Source organism: Sander lucioperca, chromosome 16 (assembly GCF_008315115.2).
Source record: "Sander lucioperca isolate FBNREF2018 chromosome 16, SLUC_FBN_1.2, whole genome shotgun sequence".
Classification (NCBI taxonomy): Eukaryota; Metazoa; Chordata; class Actinopteri; order Perciformes; family Percidae; genus Sander; species Sander lucioperca.
In genome coordinates this window covers 23553711-23573710 of record NC_050188.1, presented here as the reverse complement: position 1 = coordinate 23573710, position 20000 = coordinate 23553711, and the positions used below count along the sequence as shown (strand labels likewise).

Genomic DNA, 20000 nt, shown 5'->3' with positions numbered 1-20000 from the left:
GAGAGTATTTCTACATCCTTGGATGTTTTTCATGTCAAAATGGGACTCCATAACTTAAATATTGAGTTAAATATAAAGGACCGTGAGTCCCGTCTGGCCGGGCGTAGGAGAGGAATACGTTTTCGTGTTAAAACTCGTCCCCGAAGCGGTCAAAACGTTTAATATAAAAGCACTTCTCGGACACCTTTCGGTTGCATTGATAAGAGTTTTTGTAGCTTCTGTACATCTCAAGGCATCTGTTTCTCTCACAGTTCATTTACATACATACATATTCACAAAATGCAAAGAACAGGAAAGAGTGGTTGCTATATAAGTTGCTTATCTGGTAAACTTTGAGTCACAGCTGCGTCCTTGTGAAGCGCGGCGGCGTATAAAGTAGCAGGCTAACGGTTAGCGGTAACGGTAACATGATGCTTTTACAACAACAGAGCTGTGCTTCTTCTTCAATAGTGGTCAAAACGCACAAAAAAAAATACAACTGTACAGATGTTAATGACGGTAACACGAGACACGCTGGCTTTATTCCAGTGAGAAGCTTTGAAATTATACTGTTAGTAACTGTGTAGGGAGGTCCCGGGACATGTCTGCATGGGTTGAGGGAAGTGACAAAAAAAAAAACGCAAAAAAAAATGTTGGAAAAATCGGCCAAAACTTCGGTAAAAAAGCCCTTTAAAAATGCTACAAAAGTCTTTCTTCTTTTTTTTTTTAAACTCGAAAAAGGGGATATCGGAATAATTGTCAACCAAAAAACTCGGAAAAATATTAGACAAAATGTTGGAAAAATTGCCCAAAACTTAAACAAAACAAAATTATTTTTTTTTAAAAGTGAAAAACTTAGAAAAAAATTGCAAAAAAAAAAAAAAGACAAAATGTCGGAAAAATCCCCCAAAACTTAGAAAAAGTTTTTTTTTAAAAAGCAACAAAAATATTAAAAAGGAACCAAAAATGCTGAAAAAGCCCAGTTTGAATAATCTAAACTGCTTCTTCCTCACTCACAGCCATCATAGAAAAATAGAAAAAATGCAACAAAAATTCCGGAAAAAAAAAACCAAAATTGTCCCAAAAAAGTGACTAAAACTAGGTGGGCTAAAGTTGAACGTGAACCTAAATTGAAAGAGATCAAATCCTCTTTCACCTCTTTGACTTTTGTAACTGCAGGTAAATGAGGATCACATCCAGGGCCAGATGAGCTTTTATTTCTCATATCTTAAATCATATTAATAGCATGTGTCACACAGCTTTCTCTCACTTACAGTTTGGTCGACATAAAAATGTTTTTGACAAAATGTCGGAAAACAAATTGCCCAAAAAAGGCGGCTAAAACATTGAAAAAATTGTCTGAAAAAATAAGACAGAAACTCGTCGAAAAGAAGCAGCAAAAATGACGGGAAAAAAAACAACAAAATTGTCGGAAACATCGGAAAACGTGTCGAACAAAAAACTCGGAAATTGTTTTTACAAAATGTCGGAAAAATCGGCCATAACTTCGAAAAAAAAACAAACTTTAAAAAAGGCAACAAAAACATTGAAAAAAAAATTGTCGAACAAAAGACTCGGGGGGAAAAATGAGAAAAAATGTGGGAAAGAAAATTGCCCAAAACTTCGAAAAAAAGGCGGCAAAACTCTGAAATAAATAAAAAAAAAAAAAAAAATTGCAAAAAGGCGAGGCAAAAACATTGAAAAGAAGCAGCAAAAATCAGAAAAAGTGGCAAAAACTAGGTGGGCATAAGTTGATTATGAACCTAAATTGATCCTCAGGCTCGATACGTGCAATGAAAGGACCGAGCAGACCCGAACAACGTGTAGCTAACTAACTAACTACTGTTTACTAGTAGCTAATAAGTTGTTAGCTAGCCTACTGAGGTCCTCCCTTAAGTATTTTAATCTAACGTGCAATTCCAAAAACACACAAAGAATATTTCACTCTGACTTCTCAAAGACACAAAAACACAGTATTATTTTTATGTTAAAACATGTTGACACAAACACTGGAATAAAGCCGTTTGGAAGTGTTACCGACATTAGTTACGACATCATTATAAATGTTAAAAACAAGAAGCCATTTGCTTGTCACTACTGAGAACACACACACATCAGTCTGAGAAAAACTATTTGTTTTAGTGAATATTATTATATTATAAAAACATTCACATATTCAGGAAATTCAGCCAATCACAGGAATGTATCTCCGACAGCCAATCAGGGAGGAGGAGTGTCGAGAGTGTGTTAAATATGCGCATATATATATATATATATATATATATATATATATATATATATATATATATATATATATATATATTGTTGACAGACGCGTTAACGGTACCACGTTAGTTCAGCTCAGAGTTATACACAGATATACAGTTAGTGGAACATGGATTTTTTTTTGCATAAATATGTTGCAAAAAGGAATCGTTTCGCCGCTCGGTAGCCCCTAAAAAAAGGGCGGGAAACCATTCAAGTAAGTCTGATCTGTTACTCACTGTAGAGTTTTGTTAACGTTAGCATTGTTAGCATCTTTAACGTGTCGTCGTGTAGTGAACTGCACTCTTCTATTTTCACCAGACACTCGTCACGTTTATAAAACGTTTCTACGTTCCTCAAGTTTTCGGCTCGTTCGTGAATTAACAAATCACAATTCATCCTTTTTTTTTTTTTTAAAGTCTTAAAAGCTCTTAAAATATCTGTACATTTTAGGAAGGCAGCAATTAGCTCAATTAGCACAATAAATCGTACTAAAAACAGCAATTTGTAGGTCTGTTAATTCTCAACGCTACATGAAAAATATGATAGATCCAAACAAACTTTGTTTGTCACTTCTGACAAACAAAACGCACCGTTAATATTTGGAATCATTAACGTTAGCATGTTAACACTCTTGTTAGCAACTAAAAGATGTTATCACGCTGATGTTTTAGCAAATTATGTTGAACTTGTAAGGTTGCGCGTGTAGTTGTGCGAGAAGTTCTTCCAAATCTGCTTCAACAATTGCGCATTAAACAAGATAATTAGCAGTAGAAATTATGTTTGTACAAGTATTTTTCAAAAAAAGTCACGCTAATGTAGACGAACATTTGAGCACTTTGGGGCTACATGCAGCCTGGAGACAAGACTGCATGCTAACGGTTAGCGAGTGGACATGCTAATACTTAGCATGCTTAAAGTACAGCCAACGGGATTCGGTCATTTTGCCAAAATCACCACAAGAAAAGTTACGAATATCGGAATTAAATCTTTTATGGCAATCCATCCAATATTTTCTAATGCTACATTTACATCGCTACGTTTTGGTTTTTAAGCGTTATTGGCGTCAGTGTCGATGTTCAGAAGTGTTTCCAAATATCTCCGGTTTAGGGGCTCGGAAACGCCAGAGCAGGGGGAATGAGAATGAGAGGGGGGAACACCAGAGCAGGGGGAATGAGAGGGGGGAACACCAGAGCAGGGGGAATGAGAGGGGGAAACACCAGAGCAGGGGGAATGAGAATTAGAGGGGGGAAACGCCAGAGCAGGGGGAATGAGAGGGGGAAACATCAGAGCAGGAGGAATGAGAGGGGGAAACGCCAGAGCAGGGGGAATGAGAGGGGGAAACGCCAGAGCAGGGGGAATGAGAGGGGGGAACACCAGAGCAGGGGGAATGAGAGGGGGAAACGCCAGAGCAGGGGGAATGAGAGGGGGAAACGCCAGAGCAGGGGGAATGAGAGGGGGGAACACCAGAGCAGGGGGAATGAGAGGGGGAAACGCCAGAGCAGGGGGAATGAGAGGGGGAAACGCCAGAGCAGGGGGAATGAGAGGGAGAATATCCCTTTTTTAAACCAAAGCGAAACAATGTAAATGTAGCCTAAATATTTTACGTCCTTAGAGTCGTGTTGCAAGCCTTTTGTTTTTAAATTTGCACACACAAAAATACGTGAAGAATGCTGAAAATTGGCTTCCATTTCTATAAACATAACTATAGACATAAACATTTCTATAGATACAGTTGTGATAAATGTCTGGTGAAAACGGTTAAAACTAAACACGTCAAGAAGGAATTCTGTTAGAAGATAAACTCGTCTCAGACAACTTGTTGTGCTTCTCCGTGTACCATTCTGTTCTTTAAGAACAGCAAACACTTTTAGTATTTTAGGGTTGGACCGGTTTCTTTTAAGGCTCTGACACACCAACCCGACGGCCGACCGACTGACCAGTCGGCTCCCCGAGTTGGTCCAAAAAGTGCCTCGGAACACACTGAAGAGACGCCGACTTGAGCGTACGTTCTGCATGTGCGCAAGACGTAATACGTCTCCGTAACAGCAGGCGCCGCTAGTCTGGATTGTCGCCCAAAAACTGAAAACCGGCAGCTGATTGGACGAACGCGTCACGTGGGTCTGGCTGCTGCCCGACCATAATGGCGGCTCTTTCAGAATACGATCTCGCATTTTATGAAGATAGTTCACCGAAACGTGTTTCTGAAAACATTTTAAGTGAGAACTAGGCCGTGCAGTTGCATTCAGATCAACAAAGGTCAGTTTGAAAGATTTTCGTCAGATTTTTGTCAGATTTTCGTCAGATTTTGATCAGATTTTGAGAGGCGTTCGTCACTCATCCCACTCGCCATTTCCGGTATGTGTTTTAACATAAGTGCACTGATTTGCTAGTCAAGGGCTAGCACTCCACCAATCAGATTGGTCATTGAGTCCGACTTCCCGCCCTCCGACCCAGCAAGTCAGGTCGGTCCAAAATGAAGGCCGACGTTTCCTCGGACGGACAACGGCACGGAACACACCGAACAGACTCGAGTCACCGACCTCGCCAGACGGACGATTATTGGGTTGGTGCGTCAGCGCCTTTATTTGATATTCGAGCTGCTGTCAAACTTCAGGGACGTTCAATTTTTTTAGCAGATATGTTTAATGATCAACGTGCTTTTCTGAGGATTTAACACGTCAATGAATTACAAAAAGTACTAATATTGGGCTAACGTTGGGTGACTATTGATTATTTTCTCTGGAGATTTCCTTTTTGGAATTCGGCCTATCCTTTTTAGACGCACATTACGTCATCCAAAGAAGTGGAAAGTAGTGGAGACAGAAATCCTAAATTATGCCTTCTAGATCCCAAAATGATCACCTGGCATTTTGTAGAAAAACATCTCATAATTTGTGGAGTTCTTTATTTTGTAATAATGCGATTCTGAATCTCGTTATTACGAGAGATTTTCAGCAATGTGCTTTGTTTGTAATCAGATTACTTCATTTCCTCTAAAGTAATGTAATCTAATTGAAGTTTTTTAAGTTCCCCCCCCCCCCCCCCCCCCACCTCCCCTAAAACAGCCTTAAGACTGAAACGACCAACTGAACAAGGAACAACCTCCATTGCCTATATTTCAGGTAACTAAATGAATTTAGAATTTAAGATAACGACAAACCCAACAAATGTTTTTTTTTGTCTGATCAGCAGCCGAAAATCCAAAAACAATTGAAGTTCCACCGATGCTAAAGTTTGAGTTATTGAGTTTTACCCAATAAATGATGAAATGAATTCATCAAATTATAATTTGATGTCCTTCAAGGAATTGTTTACCTTCAAAAACGGATCCACAGCTGAGTTTGAGCGCGTGCTGGTTCAGAGTAAAATCCAGTAGAAGTCTTTTTCAATTGAATTTGTCTCAGGATTAAAAACCCAAAGTTGAAATTCGGACGCTTCCAGCCCGTTTGGTGTTTCAAACACAACCTGGAAAAGTCCCAGGTGTTGTACTTTCCCAGCTGCCCATGAATGCAGCACGAGAAATCTGAGATCACGTAAAAAAATCTGCTCAGCGACCACATTCAAAAACAAATGCCGTAGAAACTTCAAAGTCGGTTGTGACGAGAACAGAATGGAGGTATAAACGAGAACATCGAATCCAGGCAAATCCACGTCAGCGCCACGATTGGCTTGAAATGTAAAAAGATTTCCAGCGGCGAAGATCACGTGAGATTTTGCTGAATCCAAAAATGAAAGCAGCTGGTACAAGTTTCACCGTTAGGGGGTGTAATGATACATCCGATCTGAATCGATTCAATGATCTATGTTCCAATATCATCGGCATATCGGCATCTATAGGATGCGCTTTTATTTTGAAATTCCCACTTTACCTTATATATCATCTGTAAGATGCCTTTTTATTTTAGAATTCCCACTTTATATGTATTCTTTTTATTAAAAAGAGTAGTTTGATTTTAATTTAACCCTTGTGTTGTCTTCCCCGTCGACCACACAACTTTTGGTTTTTCTGGGTCAAAATAAACTTTTTTTCAACGTTTTGGACGTCTTTTTCGACCCTTTTGTTGCCTTTCCACCAATGGTTTTGTCACTTTTAAAAAAAAAAAAAAAAATGTCTGCACCTTTTGACATTTTTGTGTGTTTTTTCCCAACATTTTTGTCACTTATTTCAACATTCTTTTATAATAAAAAAATTCAAATGCTATGAAATTGAATAAAGCTTGTGAAGAGCGTTGTAGAGAGCCATCCAGGTTACTTTCTTTTGAATATTTGGTTGAAAGAAAACCCAAATTTCTGATGTAGAAACTTGGGGCAAAATGGGGCAAAATTGATCAAAATGGGTCAGATTTAACCGGACAACAAGAGAGTTAAATGTCCGAAAGAGCTCCGTTCTTAAACTGACAATTCATATTTTAGTTGCTATAAATGTAACTTGTCTTAAATGATATCGTCTCGTATCGATCGCAGGATCCTGAATTGAATTGATATATTGTAACACGAAAGACATTAACCCTTATGTGGTCTTCCCGTCGACTATGAACTTATCATTCTGGGTCAAAACTGAAAAGTGTGCTTTTTTGGAACTTTTTCTGACATTTGTGTCACTTTTTCTATGCTTTTGGTACTTTTTAAAAAATATTTTTCTCCCTCTTTTCAACGTTTTCTTTATTCATGGTCAATAAACCCAATTTAAATGACATTATACCTAATTTTTGAGTTAGAAAAAAAAGCATAAATGATGAATTACTTTGACTAATAGAATAGTTAGAGAATAGATGAGAGGATGTTGAGTGAATCATAGACTGGTTTATGTCAAAGTTTGGTCAGTTTGATGCTGTTTTGAAACCATTTAAACAATGTTTTTCAAATGCTATGAAATTAAATAAAACAACCAAAATTCAGTGGATGTAATCATTAATCTTACCAGCGAAGAACATGGATGCATGGATGTATATGTTGTCTGGGTTCCATACAACGTACATGCGTGCATTCAAGTTATTTTGGGGCAATTTGGTTGTTAAGAAACTCATATTTCTGTTATAAAAAGCTTTGAAAACGGGTCAAATTTGACCCGAGGACAACACAAGGGTTAAGAAATCAGAAAATATTGTATCATTGTCCAAAGAATCGATTTATCGTGAGAAAAGTTGTATTTTACACCCCTAATCAGTGTCTGACGGAGTTGTTGTCGTCGTGGTCAGCGGTCACATGATGCCGTTGGTGACGTACTGGAAGGAGTCGTAGAGTTTGGTGGTGATGGAGCGCATGGATCCGTCCACCAGCTGCTCCACCAGCAGCTGTAGCTGTTCCTCCGTCAGAGACATGTGAAAGCGCTCCTTCAGGCCGCGGATGGTGCTGGAACCGTGGAAACAGGGCAGGTGGGAACCTGGGGGAGGAAGTAAAACACGTGGGAGGACACGTCAGAATACTGGCTCGCCAACACGTGGGAGGACACGTCAGAATACTGGCTCGCCAACACGTGGGAGGACACGTCAGAATACTGGCTCGCTAACACGTGGGAGGACACGTCAGAATACTGGCTCGCCAACACGTGGGAGGACACGTCAGAATACTGGCTCGCCAACACGTGGGAGGACACGTCAGAATACTGGCTCGCTAATACGTGGGAGGACACGTCAGAATACTGGCTCGCCAACACGTGGGAGGAGACGTCAGAATACTGACTCGCCAACACGTGGGAGGACACGTCAGAATACTGGCTCGCCAACACGTGGGAGGAGACGTCAGAATACTGGCTCGCCAACACGTGGGAGGAGACGTCAGAATACTGACTCGCCAACACGTGGGAGGAGATGTCAGAATACTGGCTCGCCAACACGTGGGAGGACACGTCAGAATACTGTATACTATGACTTTTTTATGACTTTTTTCGACATGCTATACTAAGACTTTTTTCAACATACTAGACTATGCCTTTTTATGACTTTTTTATTACTTTTTTCGACATACTATACTATGACTGTTTGACATACTTATGTAGTATGTATATGGAGAGGTGCCAGTTTAACCTTGAGCAAGGCACCGAACCCCCAATGGCTCGGACACCTTTAATGGGCAACCCCCTCCTTTGGACATCTCTCCATCAATGCATGTTGAGGACCTGTTTGTGTATGTGTGTATTTCGGGCCCATGTGTAATGTTTAATAAAAAATGTCCCCCTGGGTGATCAATGAAGTATGTCTTTCTTCTTCAACAATTCATTGTATAGTATGTCGAAAAAAGTCAAAAAAGTCATAGTATAGCATGTCGAAAACAGTGATAAAAAAGTGATAGTATAGTATGTCGAAAATGTGATAAAAAAGACATAGTATAGCATGTCGAAAAAATGATGAAAAAGTCATAGTATAGTATGTCGAAAAAATTACGAAAAAGTCATAGTATAGTATGTCGAAAAAGTGATAAAAAAGTCATAGTATAGTATGTCGAAAAAAGTCAAAAAAGTCATAATATAGTATGTCGAAAAAAGTCATAAAAAAGTCATAGTATAATACGTCGAAAGTCATAAAAAGTTATAGTATGTCGAAAAAAATCATAAAAAAGTCATGAAAAAGTCATAGTACAGCATGTTGAAAAAATTATGAAAAAGTCATAGTATAGTATGTCGAAAAAGTCATAAAAAGCCATATTATAGTATGTAGAAAAAATTCATAAAAGTCATAGTATAGTATGTCGAAAAAAAGTGATAAAAAATTACGAAAAAGTCACAGTATAGTATGTCGAAAAACTTCATAAAAAAGTCATAGTATAATACGTCGAAAAAGTGATAAAGAGTCAAAGTATGTCGAAAAAGTGATAAAAAAGACAGTATAGTATGTCGAAAAAAATTCATAAAAAAGTCATAGTACAGCATGTTGAAAAAATTATGAAAAAGTCATAGTATAGTACGTCGAAAAAGTCAAAAAGTCATAGTATGTCAAAAAAGTGATAAAAAAAATCAGTATAGTATGTCGAAAAAAGTCATAAAAAAGTCATAGTATAGTATGTCGAAAAAAATCATAAAAAAGTCATAGTATAGTATGTCGAAAAAAAGTCATAAAAATGTCATAAAAAGTCATAGCATAGCATGTCGAAAAAATGATGAAAAAGTCATAGTATAGTACGTCGAAAAAGTCATAAAAAGTTATAGTATGTCAAAAAAGTGATAAAAAAATCATAGTATAGTATGTCGAAAAAATTACGAAAAAGTTATAGTATAGTATGTCAAAAAAAATCATAAAAAAGTCATAGTATAGTATGTCGAAATAATTATGAAAAAGTCATAGTATAGTATGTCAAAAAAAGTCATAAAAAAGTCATAGTATAGTATGTCGAAAAGTCATAAAAAAGTCATAATATAGTACGTCGAAAAAGTCATAAAAAGTTATAGTATGACGAAAAAAAGTCATAAAAAAGTCATAGTATAGTATGTCGAAAAAATTATGAAAAAGTCATAGTATAGTATGTCGAAAAAGTCATAAAAAGTTATAGTATAGTATGTCGAAAAAAAGTCAAAAAAGTCATAGTATAGTATGTCGAAAAAGTCATAAAAAAGTCATAGTATAGTATGTCGAAAAAATTACGAAAAAGTCACAGTATAGTATGTCGAAAAAGTCATAAAAAGTTATAGTATGTCGAAAAGTCATAAAAAAGGTCATATTATAGTATGTCGAAAAAATTCATAAAAAAGTCATAATATAGTATGTCGAAAAAAGTCATAAAAAATTAAAAAAAGACATAGTATGGCGAAAAAGTGATAAAAAAGTCATAGTATAGTATGTCGAAAAAGTAATAAAAAAGTCATAGTATAGTATGTCGAAAAAAGTCATAAAAAAGTCATAGTATAGTATGTCGAAAAAACTACGAAAAAGTGAAAGTATAGTATGTCGAAAAAATTCATAAAAAAGTCATAGTATAGTATGTCGAAAAAAGTCATAAAAAAGTCATAGTATAGTATGTCGAAAAAACTACGAAAAAGTGAAAGTATAGTATGTCGAAAAAATTCATAAAAAAGTCATAGTATAGTATGTCGAAAAAAGTCATAAAAAAGTCATAGTATAGTATGTCGAAAAAGTGACAAAAAAAAAATCCTATTATAGTATGTCGAAAAAAAATCATAAAAAAGTCATAGTATAGTATGTCGAAAAAACTACGAAAAAGTGAAAGTATAGTATGTCGAAAAAATTCATAAAAAAAGTCATAGTATAGTACGTCGAAAAAGTCATAAGAAGTTATAGTATGTCGAAAAAAAGTCAAAAAAGTCATAGTATAGTATGTCGAAAAAATTATGAAAAAGTCATAGTATAGTATGTCGAAAAAGTCATAAAAAGTTATAGTATAGTATGTCGAAAAAAAGTCAAAAAAGTCATAGTATAGTATGTCGAAAAAGTCATAAAAAAGTCATAGTATAGTATGTCGAAAAAATTACGAAAAAGTCACAGTATAGTATGTCGAAAAAGTCATAAAAAGTTATAGTATGTCGAAAAGTCATAAAAAAGTCATAGTATAATATGTCAAAACTTTTTTGAAAAAGCCATAATATGTCGAAAAAGTGATAAAAAAGTCATAGTATAGTATGTCGAAAAATGTCATAAAAAAGTCATAGTATAGTATGTCAAAAAAGTGAAAAAAAAATCCTATTATAGTATGTCGAAAAAAAATCATAAAAAAGTCATAGTATAGTACTTCGAAAAAGTCATAAGAAGTTATAGTATGTCGAAAAAAAGTCAAAAAAGTCATAGTATAGTATGTCGAAAAAAAATCATAAAAAAGTCATAGTATAGTATGTCGAAAAAAAGTCAAAAAAGTTATAGTATGTCGAAAAAAAATCATAAAAAAGTCATAGTATAGTATGTCGAAAAAGATCATAAAAAAAGTCATAGTATAGTATGTCGAAAAAGTCATAAAAAGTTATAGTATAGTATGTCGAAAAGTTATAAAAAGGTCATAGTATAGTATGTCGAAAAAATTACGAAAAAGTCACAGTATAGTATGTCGAAAAAATTCATAAAAAAGTCATAATATAGTATGTCGAAAAAAGTCATAAAAAAGTAAAAAAAGACAGTATGGCGAAAAAAAGTCATAAAAATGTCATAGTATGTCGAAAAAGTGATAAAAAAGTCATAGTATAGTATGTCGAAAAAAGTCATAAAAAAGTCATAGTATAGTATGTCAAAAAAGTGAAAAAAAAATCCTATTATAGTATGTCGAAAAAAAATCATGAAAAAGTCATAGTATAGTATGTCGAAAAAACTACGAAAAAGTGAAAGTATAGTATGTCGAAAAAATTCATAAAAAAGTCATAGTATAGTACTTCGAAAAAGTCATAAGAAGTTATAGTATGTCGAAAAAAAGTCAAAAAAGTCATAGTATAGTATGTCGAAAAAATTATGAAAAAGTCATAGTATAGTATGTCGAAAAAGTCATAAAAAGTTATAGTATAGTATGTCGAAAAAAAGTCAAAAAAGTCATAGTATAGTATGTCGAAAAAGTCATAAAAAAGTCATAGTATAGTATGTCGAAAAAATTACGAAAAAGTCACAGTATAGTATGTCGAAAAAGTCATAAAAAGTTATAGTATGTCGAAAAGTCATAAAAAAGTCATAGTATAATATGTCAAAATTTTTTTGAAAAAGCCATAATATGTCGAAAAGTCATAAAAAAGGTCATAGTATAGTATGTCGAAAAAATTCATAAAAAAGTCATAATATAGTATGTCGAAAAAAGTCATAAAAAAGTAAAAAAAGACAGTATGGCGAAAAAAAGTCAGAAAAATGTCATAGTATGTCGAAAAAAAATCATAAAAAAGTCATAGTATAGTATGTCGAAAAAGATCATAAAAAAAGTCATAGTATAGTATGTCGAAAAAGTCATAAAAAGTTATAGTATAGTATGTCGAAAAGTTATAAAAAGGTCATAGTATAGTATGTCGAAAAAATTACGAAAAAGTCACAGTATAGTATGTCGAAAAAAGTCATAAAAAAGTAAAAAAAGACATAGTATGGCGAAAAAAAGTCATAAAAATGTCATAGTATGTCGAAAAAGTGATAAAAAAGTCATAGTATAGTATGTCGAAAAAAGTCATAAAAAAGTCATAGTATAGTATGTCAAAAAAGTGAAAAAAAAATCCTATTATAGTATGTCGAAAAAAAATCATAAAAAAGTCATAGTATAGTATGTCGAAAAAATTACGAAAAAGTCATAGTATAGTATGTCGAAAAAATTCATAAAAAAGTCATAGTATAGTACGTCGAAAAAGTCATAAGAAGTTATAGTATGTCGAAAAAAAGTCAAAAAAGTCATAGTATAGTATGTCGAAAAAAAGTCAAAAAAGTCATAGTATAGTATGTCGAAAAAGTCATAAAAAAGTCATAGTATAGTATGTCGAAAAAATTACGAAAAAGTCACAGTATAGTATGTCGAAAAAGTCATAAAAAGTTATAGTATGTCGAAAAGTCATAAAAAAGTCATAGTATAGTATGTCAAAATTTTTTTGAAAAAGCCATAATATGTAGAAAAGTCATAAAAAAGGTCATATTATAGTATGTCGAAAAAATTCATAAAAAAGTCATAATATAGTATGTCGAAAAAAGTCATAAAAAAGTAAAAAAAGACAGTATGGCGAAAAAAAGTCAGAAAAATGTCATAGTATGTCGAAAAAGTGATAAAAAAGTCATAGTATAGTATGTCGAAAAATGTCATAAAAAAGTCATAGTATAGTAAGTCAAAAAAGTGAAAAAAAAATCCTATTATAGTATGTCGAAAAAAAATCATAAAAAAGTCATAGTATAGTACTTCGAAAAAGTCATAAGAAGTTATAGTATGTCGAAAAAAAGTCAAAAAAGTCATAGTATAGTATGTCGAAAAAATTACGAAAAAGTCATAGTATAGTATGTCGAAAAAGTCATAAAAAGTTATAGTATAGTATGTCGAAAAAAAATCATAAAAAAGTCATAGTATAGTATGTCGAAAAAGTCATAAAAAGTTATAGTATAGTATGTCGAAAAGTTATAAAAAGTCATAGTATAGTATGTCGAAAAGTTATAAAAAGTCATAGTATAGTATGTCGAAAAAATTACGAAAAAGTCACAGTATAGTATGTCGAAAAAATTCATAAAAAAGTCATAATATAGTATGTCGAAAAAAAATCATAAAAAAGTCATAGTATAGTATGTCGAAAAAGATCATAAAAAAAGTCATAGTATAGTATGTCGAAAAAGTCATAAAAAGTTATAGTATAGTATGTCGAAAAGGTTATAAAAAGGTCATAGTATAGTATGTCGAAAAAATTACGAAAAAGTCACAGTATAGTATGTCGAAAAAATTCATAAAAAAGTCATAATATAGTATGTCGAAAAAAGTCATAAAAAAGTAAAAAAAGACATAGTATGGCGAAAAAAAGTCATAAAAATGTCATAGTATGTCGAAAAAGTGATAAAAAAGTCATAGTATAGTATGTCGAAAAAAGTCATAAAAAAGTCATAGTATAGTATGTCGAAAAAGTGATAAAAAAGTCATAGTATAGTATGTCGAAAAAAGTGATAAAAAAGTCATAGTATAGTATGTCGAAAAAGTGATAAAAAAGTCATAGTATAGTATGTCAAAAAAGTGAAAAAAAAATCCTATTATAGTATGTCGAAAAAAAATCATAAAAAAGTCATAGTATAGTATGTCGAAAAAATTACGAAAAAGTCATAGTATAGTATGTCGAAAAAATTCATAAAAAAGTCATAGTATAGTACGTCGAAAAAGTCATAAGAAGTTATAGTATGTCGAAAAAAAGTCAAAAAAGTCATAGTATAGTATGTCGAAAAAATTATGAAAAAGTCATAGTATAGTATGTTGAAAAAGTCATAAAAAGTTATAGTATAGTATGTCGAAAAAAAGTCCAAAAAGTCATAGTATAGTACGTCGAAAAAAGTCATAAAAATGTCATAGTATAGTATGTCAAAAAAATTATGAAAAAGCCATAGTATGTCGAAAAGTCATAAAAAGGTCACAGTATAGTATGTCGAAAAACTTCATAAAAAAGTCATAGTATAATACGTCGAAAAAGTCATAAAAAGTTATAGTATAGTATGTCGAAAAAAGTGATAAGAGTCAAAGTATGTCGAAAAAGTGATAAAAAAGACAGTATAGTATGTCGAAAAAAATCATATAAAAGGTCATAGTACAGCATGTTGAAAAAATTATGAAAAAGTCATAGTATAGTACGTCGAAAAAGTCAAAAAGTTATAGTATGTCGAAAAAAGTGATAAAAAGTAAAAAAAGACATAGTATAGTATGTCAAAAAAGTGATAAAAAAATCAGTATAGTATGTCGAAAAAAATCACAAAGTCATAGTATAGTACATCGAAAAAAGTCATAAAAAAGTCATAGTATAGTACGTCGAAAAAGTCATAAAAAGTTATAGTATAGTATGTCGAAAAAAAGTCATAAAAAAGTCATAGTATAGTACGTCGAAAAAAGTCATAGTATAGTAAATCGAAAAAAAATCATAAAAAAGTCATAGTATAGTATGTCGAAAAGTCATAAAAAAGTCATAGTATAGTACGTCGAAAAAGTTATTAAAAATTCAGTATAGTATGTCGAAAAAAATCATAAAAAAATCATAGAATAGTATGTCGAAAAAATTACGAAAGAGTCACAGTATAGTATGTCAAAAAAAGTCATAAAAAAGTCAAAAAAGACATAGTATAGTATGTCGAAAAAAGTGATAAAAAAATCAGTATAGTATGTCAAAAAAAATTCATAAAAAAAGTTATAGTATAGTACGTCGAAAAAGTCATAAAAAGTCATAGTATAGTACGTCGAAAAAGTCATAAAAAGTCATAGTATTGTAATCTAAAAACTGTAAATGTAACATGTCTGCTACCTTGCTGCATGATCTCCACTATCTGCAGAACCTTCTCCATGTGTTTCCTGGCAGCGATGAGACCCTGGAGCATCAACATCTTGTAGTAGATGAACATGTCGCCGTTCAGACCGCCCATCACCTGAAACACACACACACACACACACACACACACACACACACACACAAAGTTCATATCATCCAGTCATCCAATCACAGAGCTCGACGCCACTGAGGCAACAGTTCATTACAGAGCACATGTAAGTCCCGCCCCCACCGGAGGGGAAAACAACCTGACATTAGGTGTGTCAGCTCATCCCTTGTGTTGTCTTCCCGTCGGCAACTTTTGTTTTTTTCTGGGTCAAAATTTTAAATTAAAACTTTTTTTTTTTCAACCTTTTGTTGTTCATTTTCGACACTAATCTTGTCACTTTTCCCCATGTTTTTGTTGATTTTTTTTCAGGTTTTTGTCACCACTTCCCACATTTTTGGCGATATTTTTCAGCGACTTTTTTGATGTTTTTGTCATTTTTTTTTTGTCGATTTTTTTTGTCCATTTTTTTGATATTTTTGTAGATTTTCTTTCAGGTTTTTTTGTCACTATTTCCAACATTTTTGTCGATTGTTTTTCAGCTATTTTTTTTGGGGATATTTTTGTCGATTTTTTCCCTTGCGTTTTTTAAGCCTTATCCAACATTTTTGTCTTTTTTTTTTAATTGCTATAAAATTCAATAAAAGTAGTGACCTGATCATTTCTTTTACCTGTGATGAGAAATGGTTGTAGGGAACCTCCACGTTATTTCTTTGATAATTTGGTTGAAAGAAACCCATATTTCTGATGTAGAAAACTTTAAATAAATTGGTCAAATTTGACCCGAGAACAACAGGAGAGTTAACTCACACACATACTGTAGTTAGCCAAAAACTGACATTTGGACGTTTGACTTGGTAACAAAATGCGTAACAAAAAACGTACTGTGGACACAACGTTAGCTTAGCGTCTTCCCATTCTCTCTGTTGATTCCTCACGTCTGTATACAGGTTTGTCTCAGTTTTTCAGGTTGGCAGCTTATAAAAACTTAAGTTCTGGGTACTTTACATTATTAGTAGTTCATCCCGACACACAGCAGCTTTTAGGCTCTGTCTCTATTTCAACGAAAACAAATAAAAAACCCGTTCACTCACATCGACGAACTCCGAGGTGAGTTTGAAGGCGGACGTCTCGAAGCCGAGGTTCCGAGGAGAGCTGGAGAGGATGAAGCCGAAGTCGATGTGGATGATGTGGCCCTCAGAGTCCAGCAGGATGTTCCCGTTATGTCTGCAGTCACCAGTTACATATCAGACAGAGAGACTGTTAGCCTAGCTTAGCACAAAGACTCTTAGCCTAGCTTAGCACAAAGACTGTTAGCTTAGAACAAAGACCGTTAGCCTAGCACAAACACTGTTTGCTAGCCTAGCACAAAGACGGTTAGCCTATCCTATCACAAAGACTGTTAGCCTATCCTATCAAAAAGACTGTTAGCCTATCCTATCACAAAGACTGTTAGCCTAGCACAAAGACTGTTAGCCTATCCTATCACAAAGACTATTAGCCTAGCACAAAGACGGTTAGCCTATCCTATCACAAAGACTGTTAGCCTATCCTATCACAAAGACTGTTAGCCTAGCACAAAAACTGTTAGCCTAGCTTAGCACAAATACTGTCAGCCTAGCACAAAGACTGTTAGCCTAGCTTAGCAAAAAGACTATTAGCCTAGCACAAGGACCACTAGCCTAGCTTATAATGACTGTAGCCTAGAACAAAGACCGTTGGCCTAGCTTAGCACAGTATCTTAGTCTGTCTGTGTGTGTGTGTGTGTGTGTGTGTGTGTGTGTGTGTGTGTGTGTGTGTGTCTCACCTGTCTTTGACCTGCAGCAGGTAGCAGATGAGGCTGTATCCGGCGCAGCTCTGGACGAAGTTCCTCTGCGCGGTGAGGAACTCTTCGGTGGTGAAGCTTCCGTGTTCCTGCAGGAAGTAGTCGAGCAGAGACAGCTGGCTCTGCTTACGCACCTGACGGAGGAAACACACAACCACGTTAACACACAACTACGTCAACACCCGGTGTCCCGAAACCTTCAACATGACTCCAAACTCTTCCTTATGTCAGAGAAATGTCAATGATTTGCCGATAAACATTTAAAGAGCTCATATTATGCTCATCTTCAGGTTCATAATTGTATTTTGAGGTTGTATCAGAACAGGTTTACATGGTTTAATTATCCAAAAACACCATATTTTTGTTGTACTGCACATTGCTGCAGCTCCTCTTTTCACCCTGTGTTCAGGTCTCTGTTTTAGCTACAGAGTGAGACCTCTCACTGCTGGAACATCTTTGTTGGCAGTCGCACATACTCAGTAGCTAGGTAAGATCACATGCTCAGTACCTAGGTAAGGACTACTAGCCAGTCAGAAGCAGAGTATGAGGGCGTGCCCTGACAGTAGCTAGGTAAGGACTACTAGCCAGTCAGAAGCAGAGTATGAGGGCGTGCCCTGACAGTAGCTAGGTAAGGACTACTAGCCAGTCAGAAGCAGAGTATGAGGGCGTGCCCTGACAGTAGCTAGGTAAGGACTACATGAGCTAGCTAGCTGTTTCTCCAACTTCAGTAGTACAAGGCAGGATTAGCCGGGAGACTTCTTCTAAACGAGGGCGCACTTCCAACTTTGTGTGGAATACCTGCAGAACAGGGACATGGAAGTAGTTCTTTTGTAGATTATGGTGAACTAGTGTGTGTTGTAGCAGTGTTTTGCCATTCAGAACGAGCTAGCATGCTAACAGTTAGCCCCCTAGCCCCCTCGTCTCAGCTAGTGACGTAGAAAGCCGTGCAGATTCAGAAACCGTATCTCACTCTAAACACCATGGATGGTTTTATCAAAGTTTGTATATGTGTGGAAGCACCAGAGACACAAAATAACTCCCCAAATCCCAGAAAGAGATTTTTTTCATAATATGGGCACATTAATACTCGGCTGTATAAATACTGTTCTTTACCCTTTTCTCGACGTAAGGTCACTTTTTTTAAAATTATGTTTTTGTCAATTTTTTAACAAATTTTTCTCACTTTTTTCCAATTTTGTTGCCACTTTTATTTTTTTTTTGTCACCTTTGGCAATGTTTTTTTGTGTGACTTTTTTCAGCGTTTAAAATAAATGTTTTTGTAGCTTTTTCTAACGTTGCTTTGTCATAATTCTGATATAGAAAGTTTTTTGTAAACGGGTCTAATTTGACCCGAGGACCACAGGGTTAGGGTTAACTGTTAATAAATAAAAACATTAAATAAATCTTGTGATGATGGTTTCCAAGGTGAAGAATTAACTTTCAGTCTGAAATTATTCTGAATTATGCAAAGACAAGGGGAACTAATACGTAAAATGATATCATATATGAATAAATAAGGAGAAACGAAAGCTGTCAGATAAATGTGCTGAAGTAGAAATACTCAAACGTAAAGTACAAGTCCCTTTAATGCGTACTTAAGGACTTGAGTAAATGTACTTCATGTACCCATGATGCCTTGCTGTGTAGGTGTGTACCTGGTGCAGAGAGACGGCGTTGAGGACGGGTTCGATCATCCCGCTGTCGGACGACATCACCAGGATCTTATACGGTTTGATCCACAGAGGAACTCTCTCCTGCTGCCAGATGGACTACACACACACACACACACACACACACACACACACAGATAGACACACACACACAGACACACACACACACAGATAGACACACACACACAGACACACACACACACACAGACACACACACACACACACACATAGACACACACACACACACACAGATACACACACAGACACACACACACACACACACACACAGACACACAGACACACACACACACACACAGATAGACACAGACACACACACACAGACACACACACACACAGACACACACACACACACACACACACACACACACACAGACACACACACACACAGACACACACACACATAGACACACACACACACAGATACACACACACACACAGACACACACACACACACACACACACACACACACACACACACACACACATACACACACACACACACAGACACACTCTAAATTTCTTTGAAAATATGCGTAAAATTCTGCGTCAGCAGCTTCGTGTGGCCGTGATTATCGCCACGTAATCTCATAAATGATGATGACATGAGTGTGAGGGTCTGGGTTGGTCTAACAGGCAGAAGGCTGAGTATTTCTAGAAGCTGAGAGAAGCGTCCTGGTCGGGTACCTGCAGCTGTCGGAGCACCTGATAGGCCAGCAGCTCCTGACGGAGGTCGTCGCCACACTTCACGATGACCGACAGCAGCCGCCAGTTGGGCAGGTGACCGTACGGAGAGCCTTCTCTGATCCTCCTGCAGGGACACACACGTTTAATTTAATTAAATGTATTATTTAGTTTATTCACGTTTCTATGAAACCAGCCCTCCTGTTGTCCCAAAAGACTCTATATCTGAAATTTGGGTTCCTATCAACCAAATTTTAGAACAAAATAACATGGATGGTTCCCTTTACGACGCTCTATGTGTCTACAGTACAGGACATGTTGTACTGGTTGTATATACACTACAGTATAAAAACAATGCAATGCACATCTGTTGGCTTAAAGCCAAAGTATTTCCAAGCTACCGAGGAGGAGGCATTACCCTACAGTCACGTTAGCTACAAGAGACAGCTACCATTCATTTTCAATGGGAGTGGCCGTTTGGTCACGAGCGACAGCCAATCAGAGTGAAGGCAGCGTGAGGGCAGCGTGAGACAGCCAATCAGAGTGAAGGCAGCGTGAGGGCAGCGTGAGACAGCCAATCAGAGTGAAGGCAGCGTGAGACAGCCAATCAGAGTGAAG

General features: G+C 35.5%; 1 protein-coding gene and 2 long non-coding RNA genes across 5 annotated transcripts in view; 2 read left to right on the top strand and 1 right to left on the bottom strand.

The window, feature by feature from the left end:
- Positions 1–2108, top strand: part of LOC116064688 — a 7237-nt gene extending 5129 nt beyond the window's left edge. Inside the window, exon 3 of the long non-coding RNA XR_004108585.2 lies at positions 2098–2108. This is a non-coding gene — a long non-coding RNA (uncharacterized LOC116064688). The remainder of the gene's footprint in view (positions 1–2097) is intronic.
- A 410-nt stretch (positions 2109–2518) lies between these two features.
- LOC116064689 lies at positions 2519–3041 on the top strand. The gene is made up of 2 exons (XR_004108586.2): positions 2519–2897; positions 2941–3041. It is a non-coding gene; the product is annotated as an uncharacterized LOC116064689 (long non-coding RNA).
- Positions 3042–7103: 4062 nt separating this feature from the next.
- LOC116064685 (phosphatidylinositol 4-kinase beta-like) overlaps positions 7104–20000 on the bottom strand; it is a 35077-nt gene continuing 22180 nt past the window's right edge. For all 3 annotated transcript variants that reach the window (XM_035992933.1, XM_035992931.1, XM_035992934.1), the window contains 6 exons: positions 19386–19509; positions 18666–18779; positions 16993–17144; positions 16280–16412; positions 15116–15236; positions 7104–7630 (listed from right to left, as the gene is read on the bottom strand). In XM_035992933.1, the coding sequence (XP_035848826.1) occupies positions 7449–7630; positions 15116–15236; positions 16280–16412; positions 16993–17144; positions 18666–18779; positions 19386–19509 (826 nt within the window). In that variant the 3' untranslated portion in view covers positions 7104–7448. The remainder of the gene's footprint in view (positions 7631–15115; positions 15237–16279; positions 16413–16992; positions 17145–18665; positions 18780–19385; positions 19510–20000) is intronic.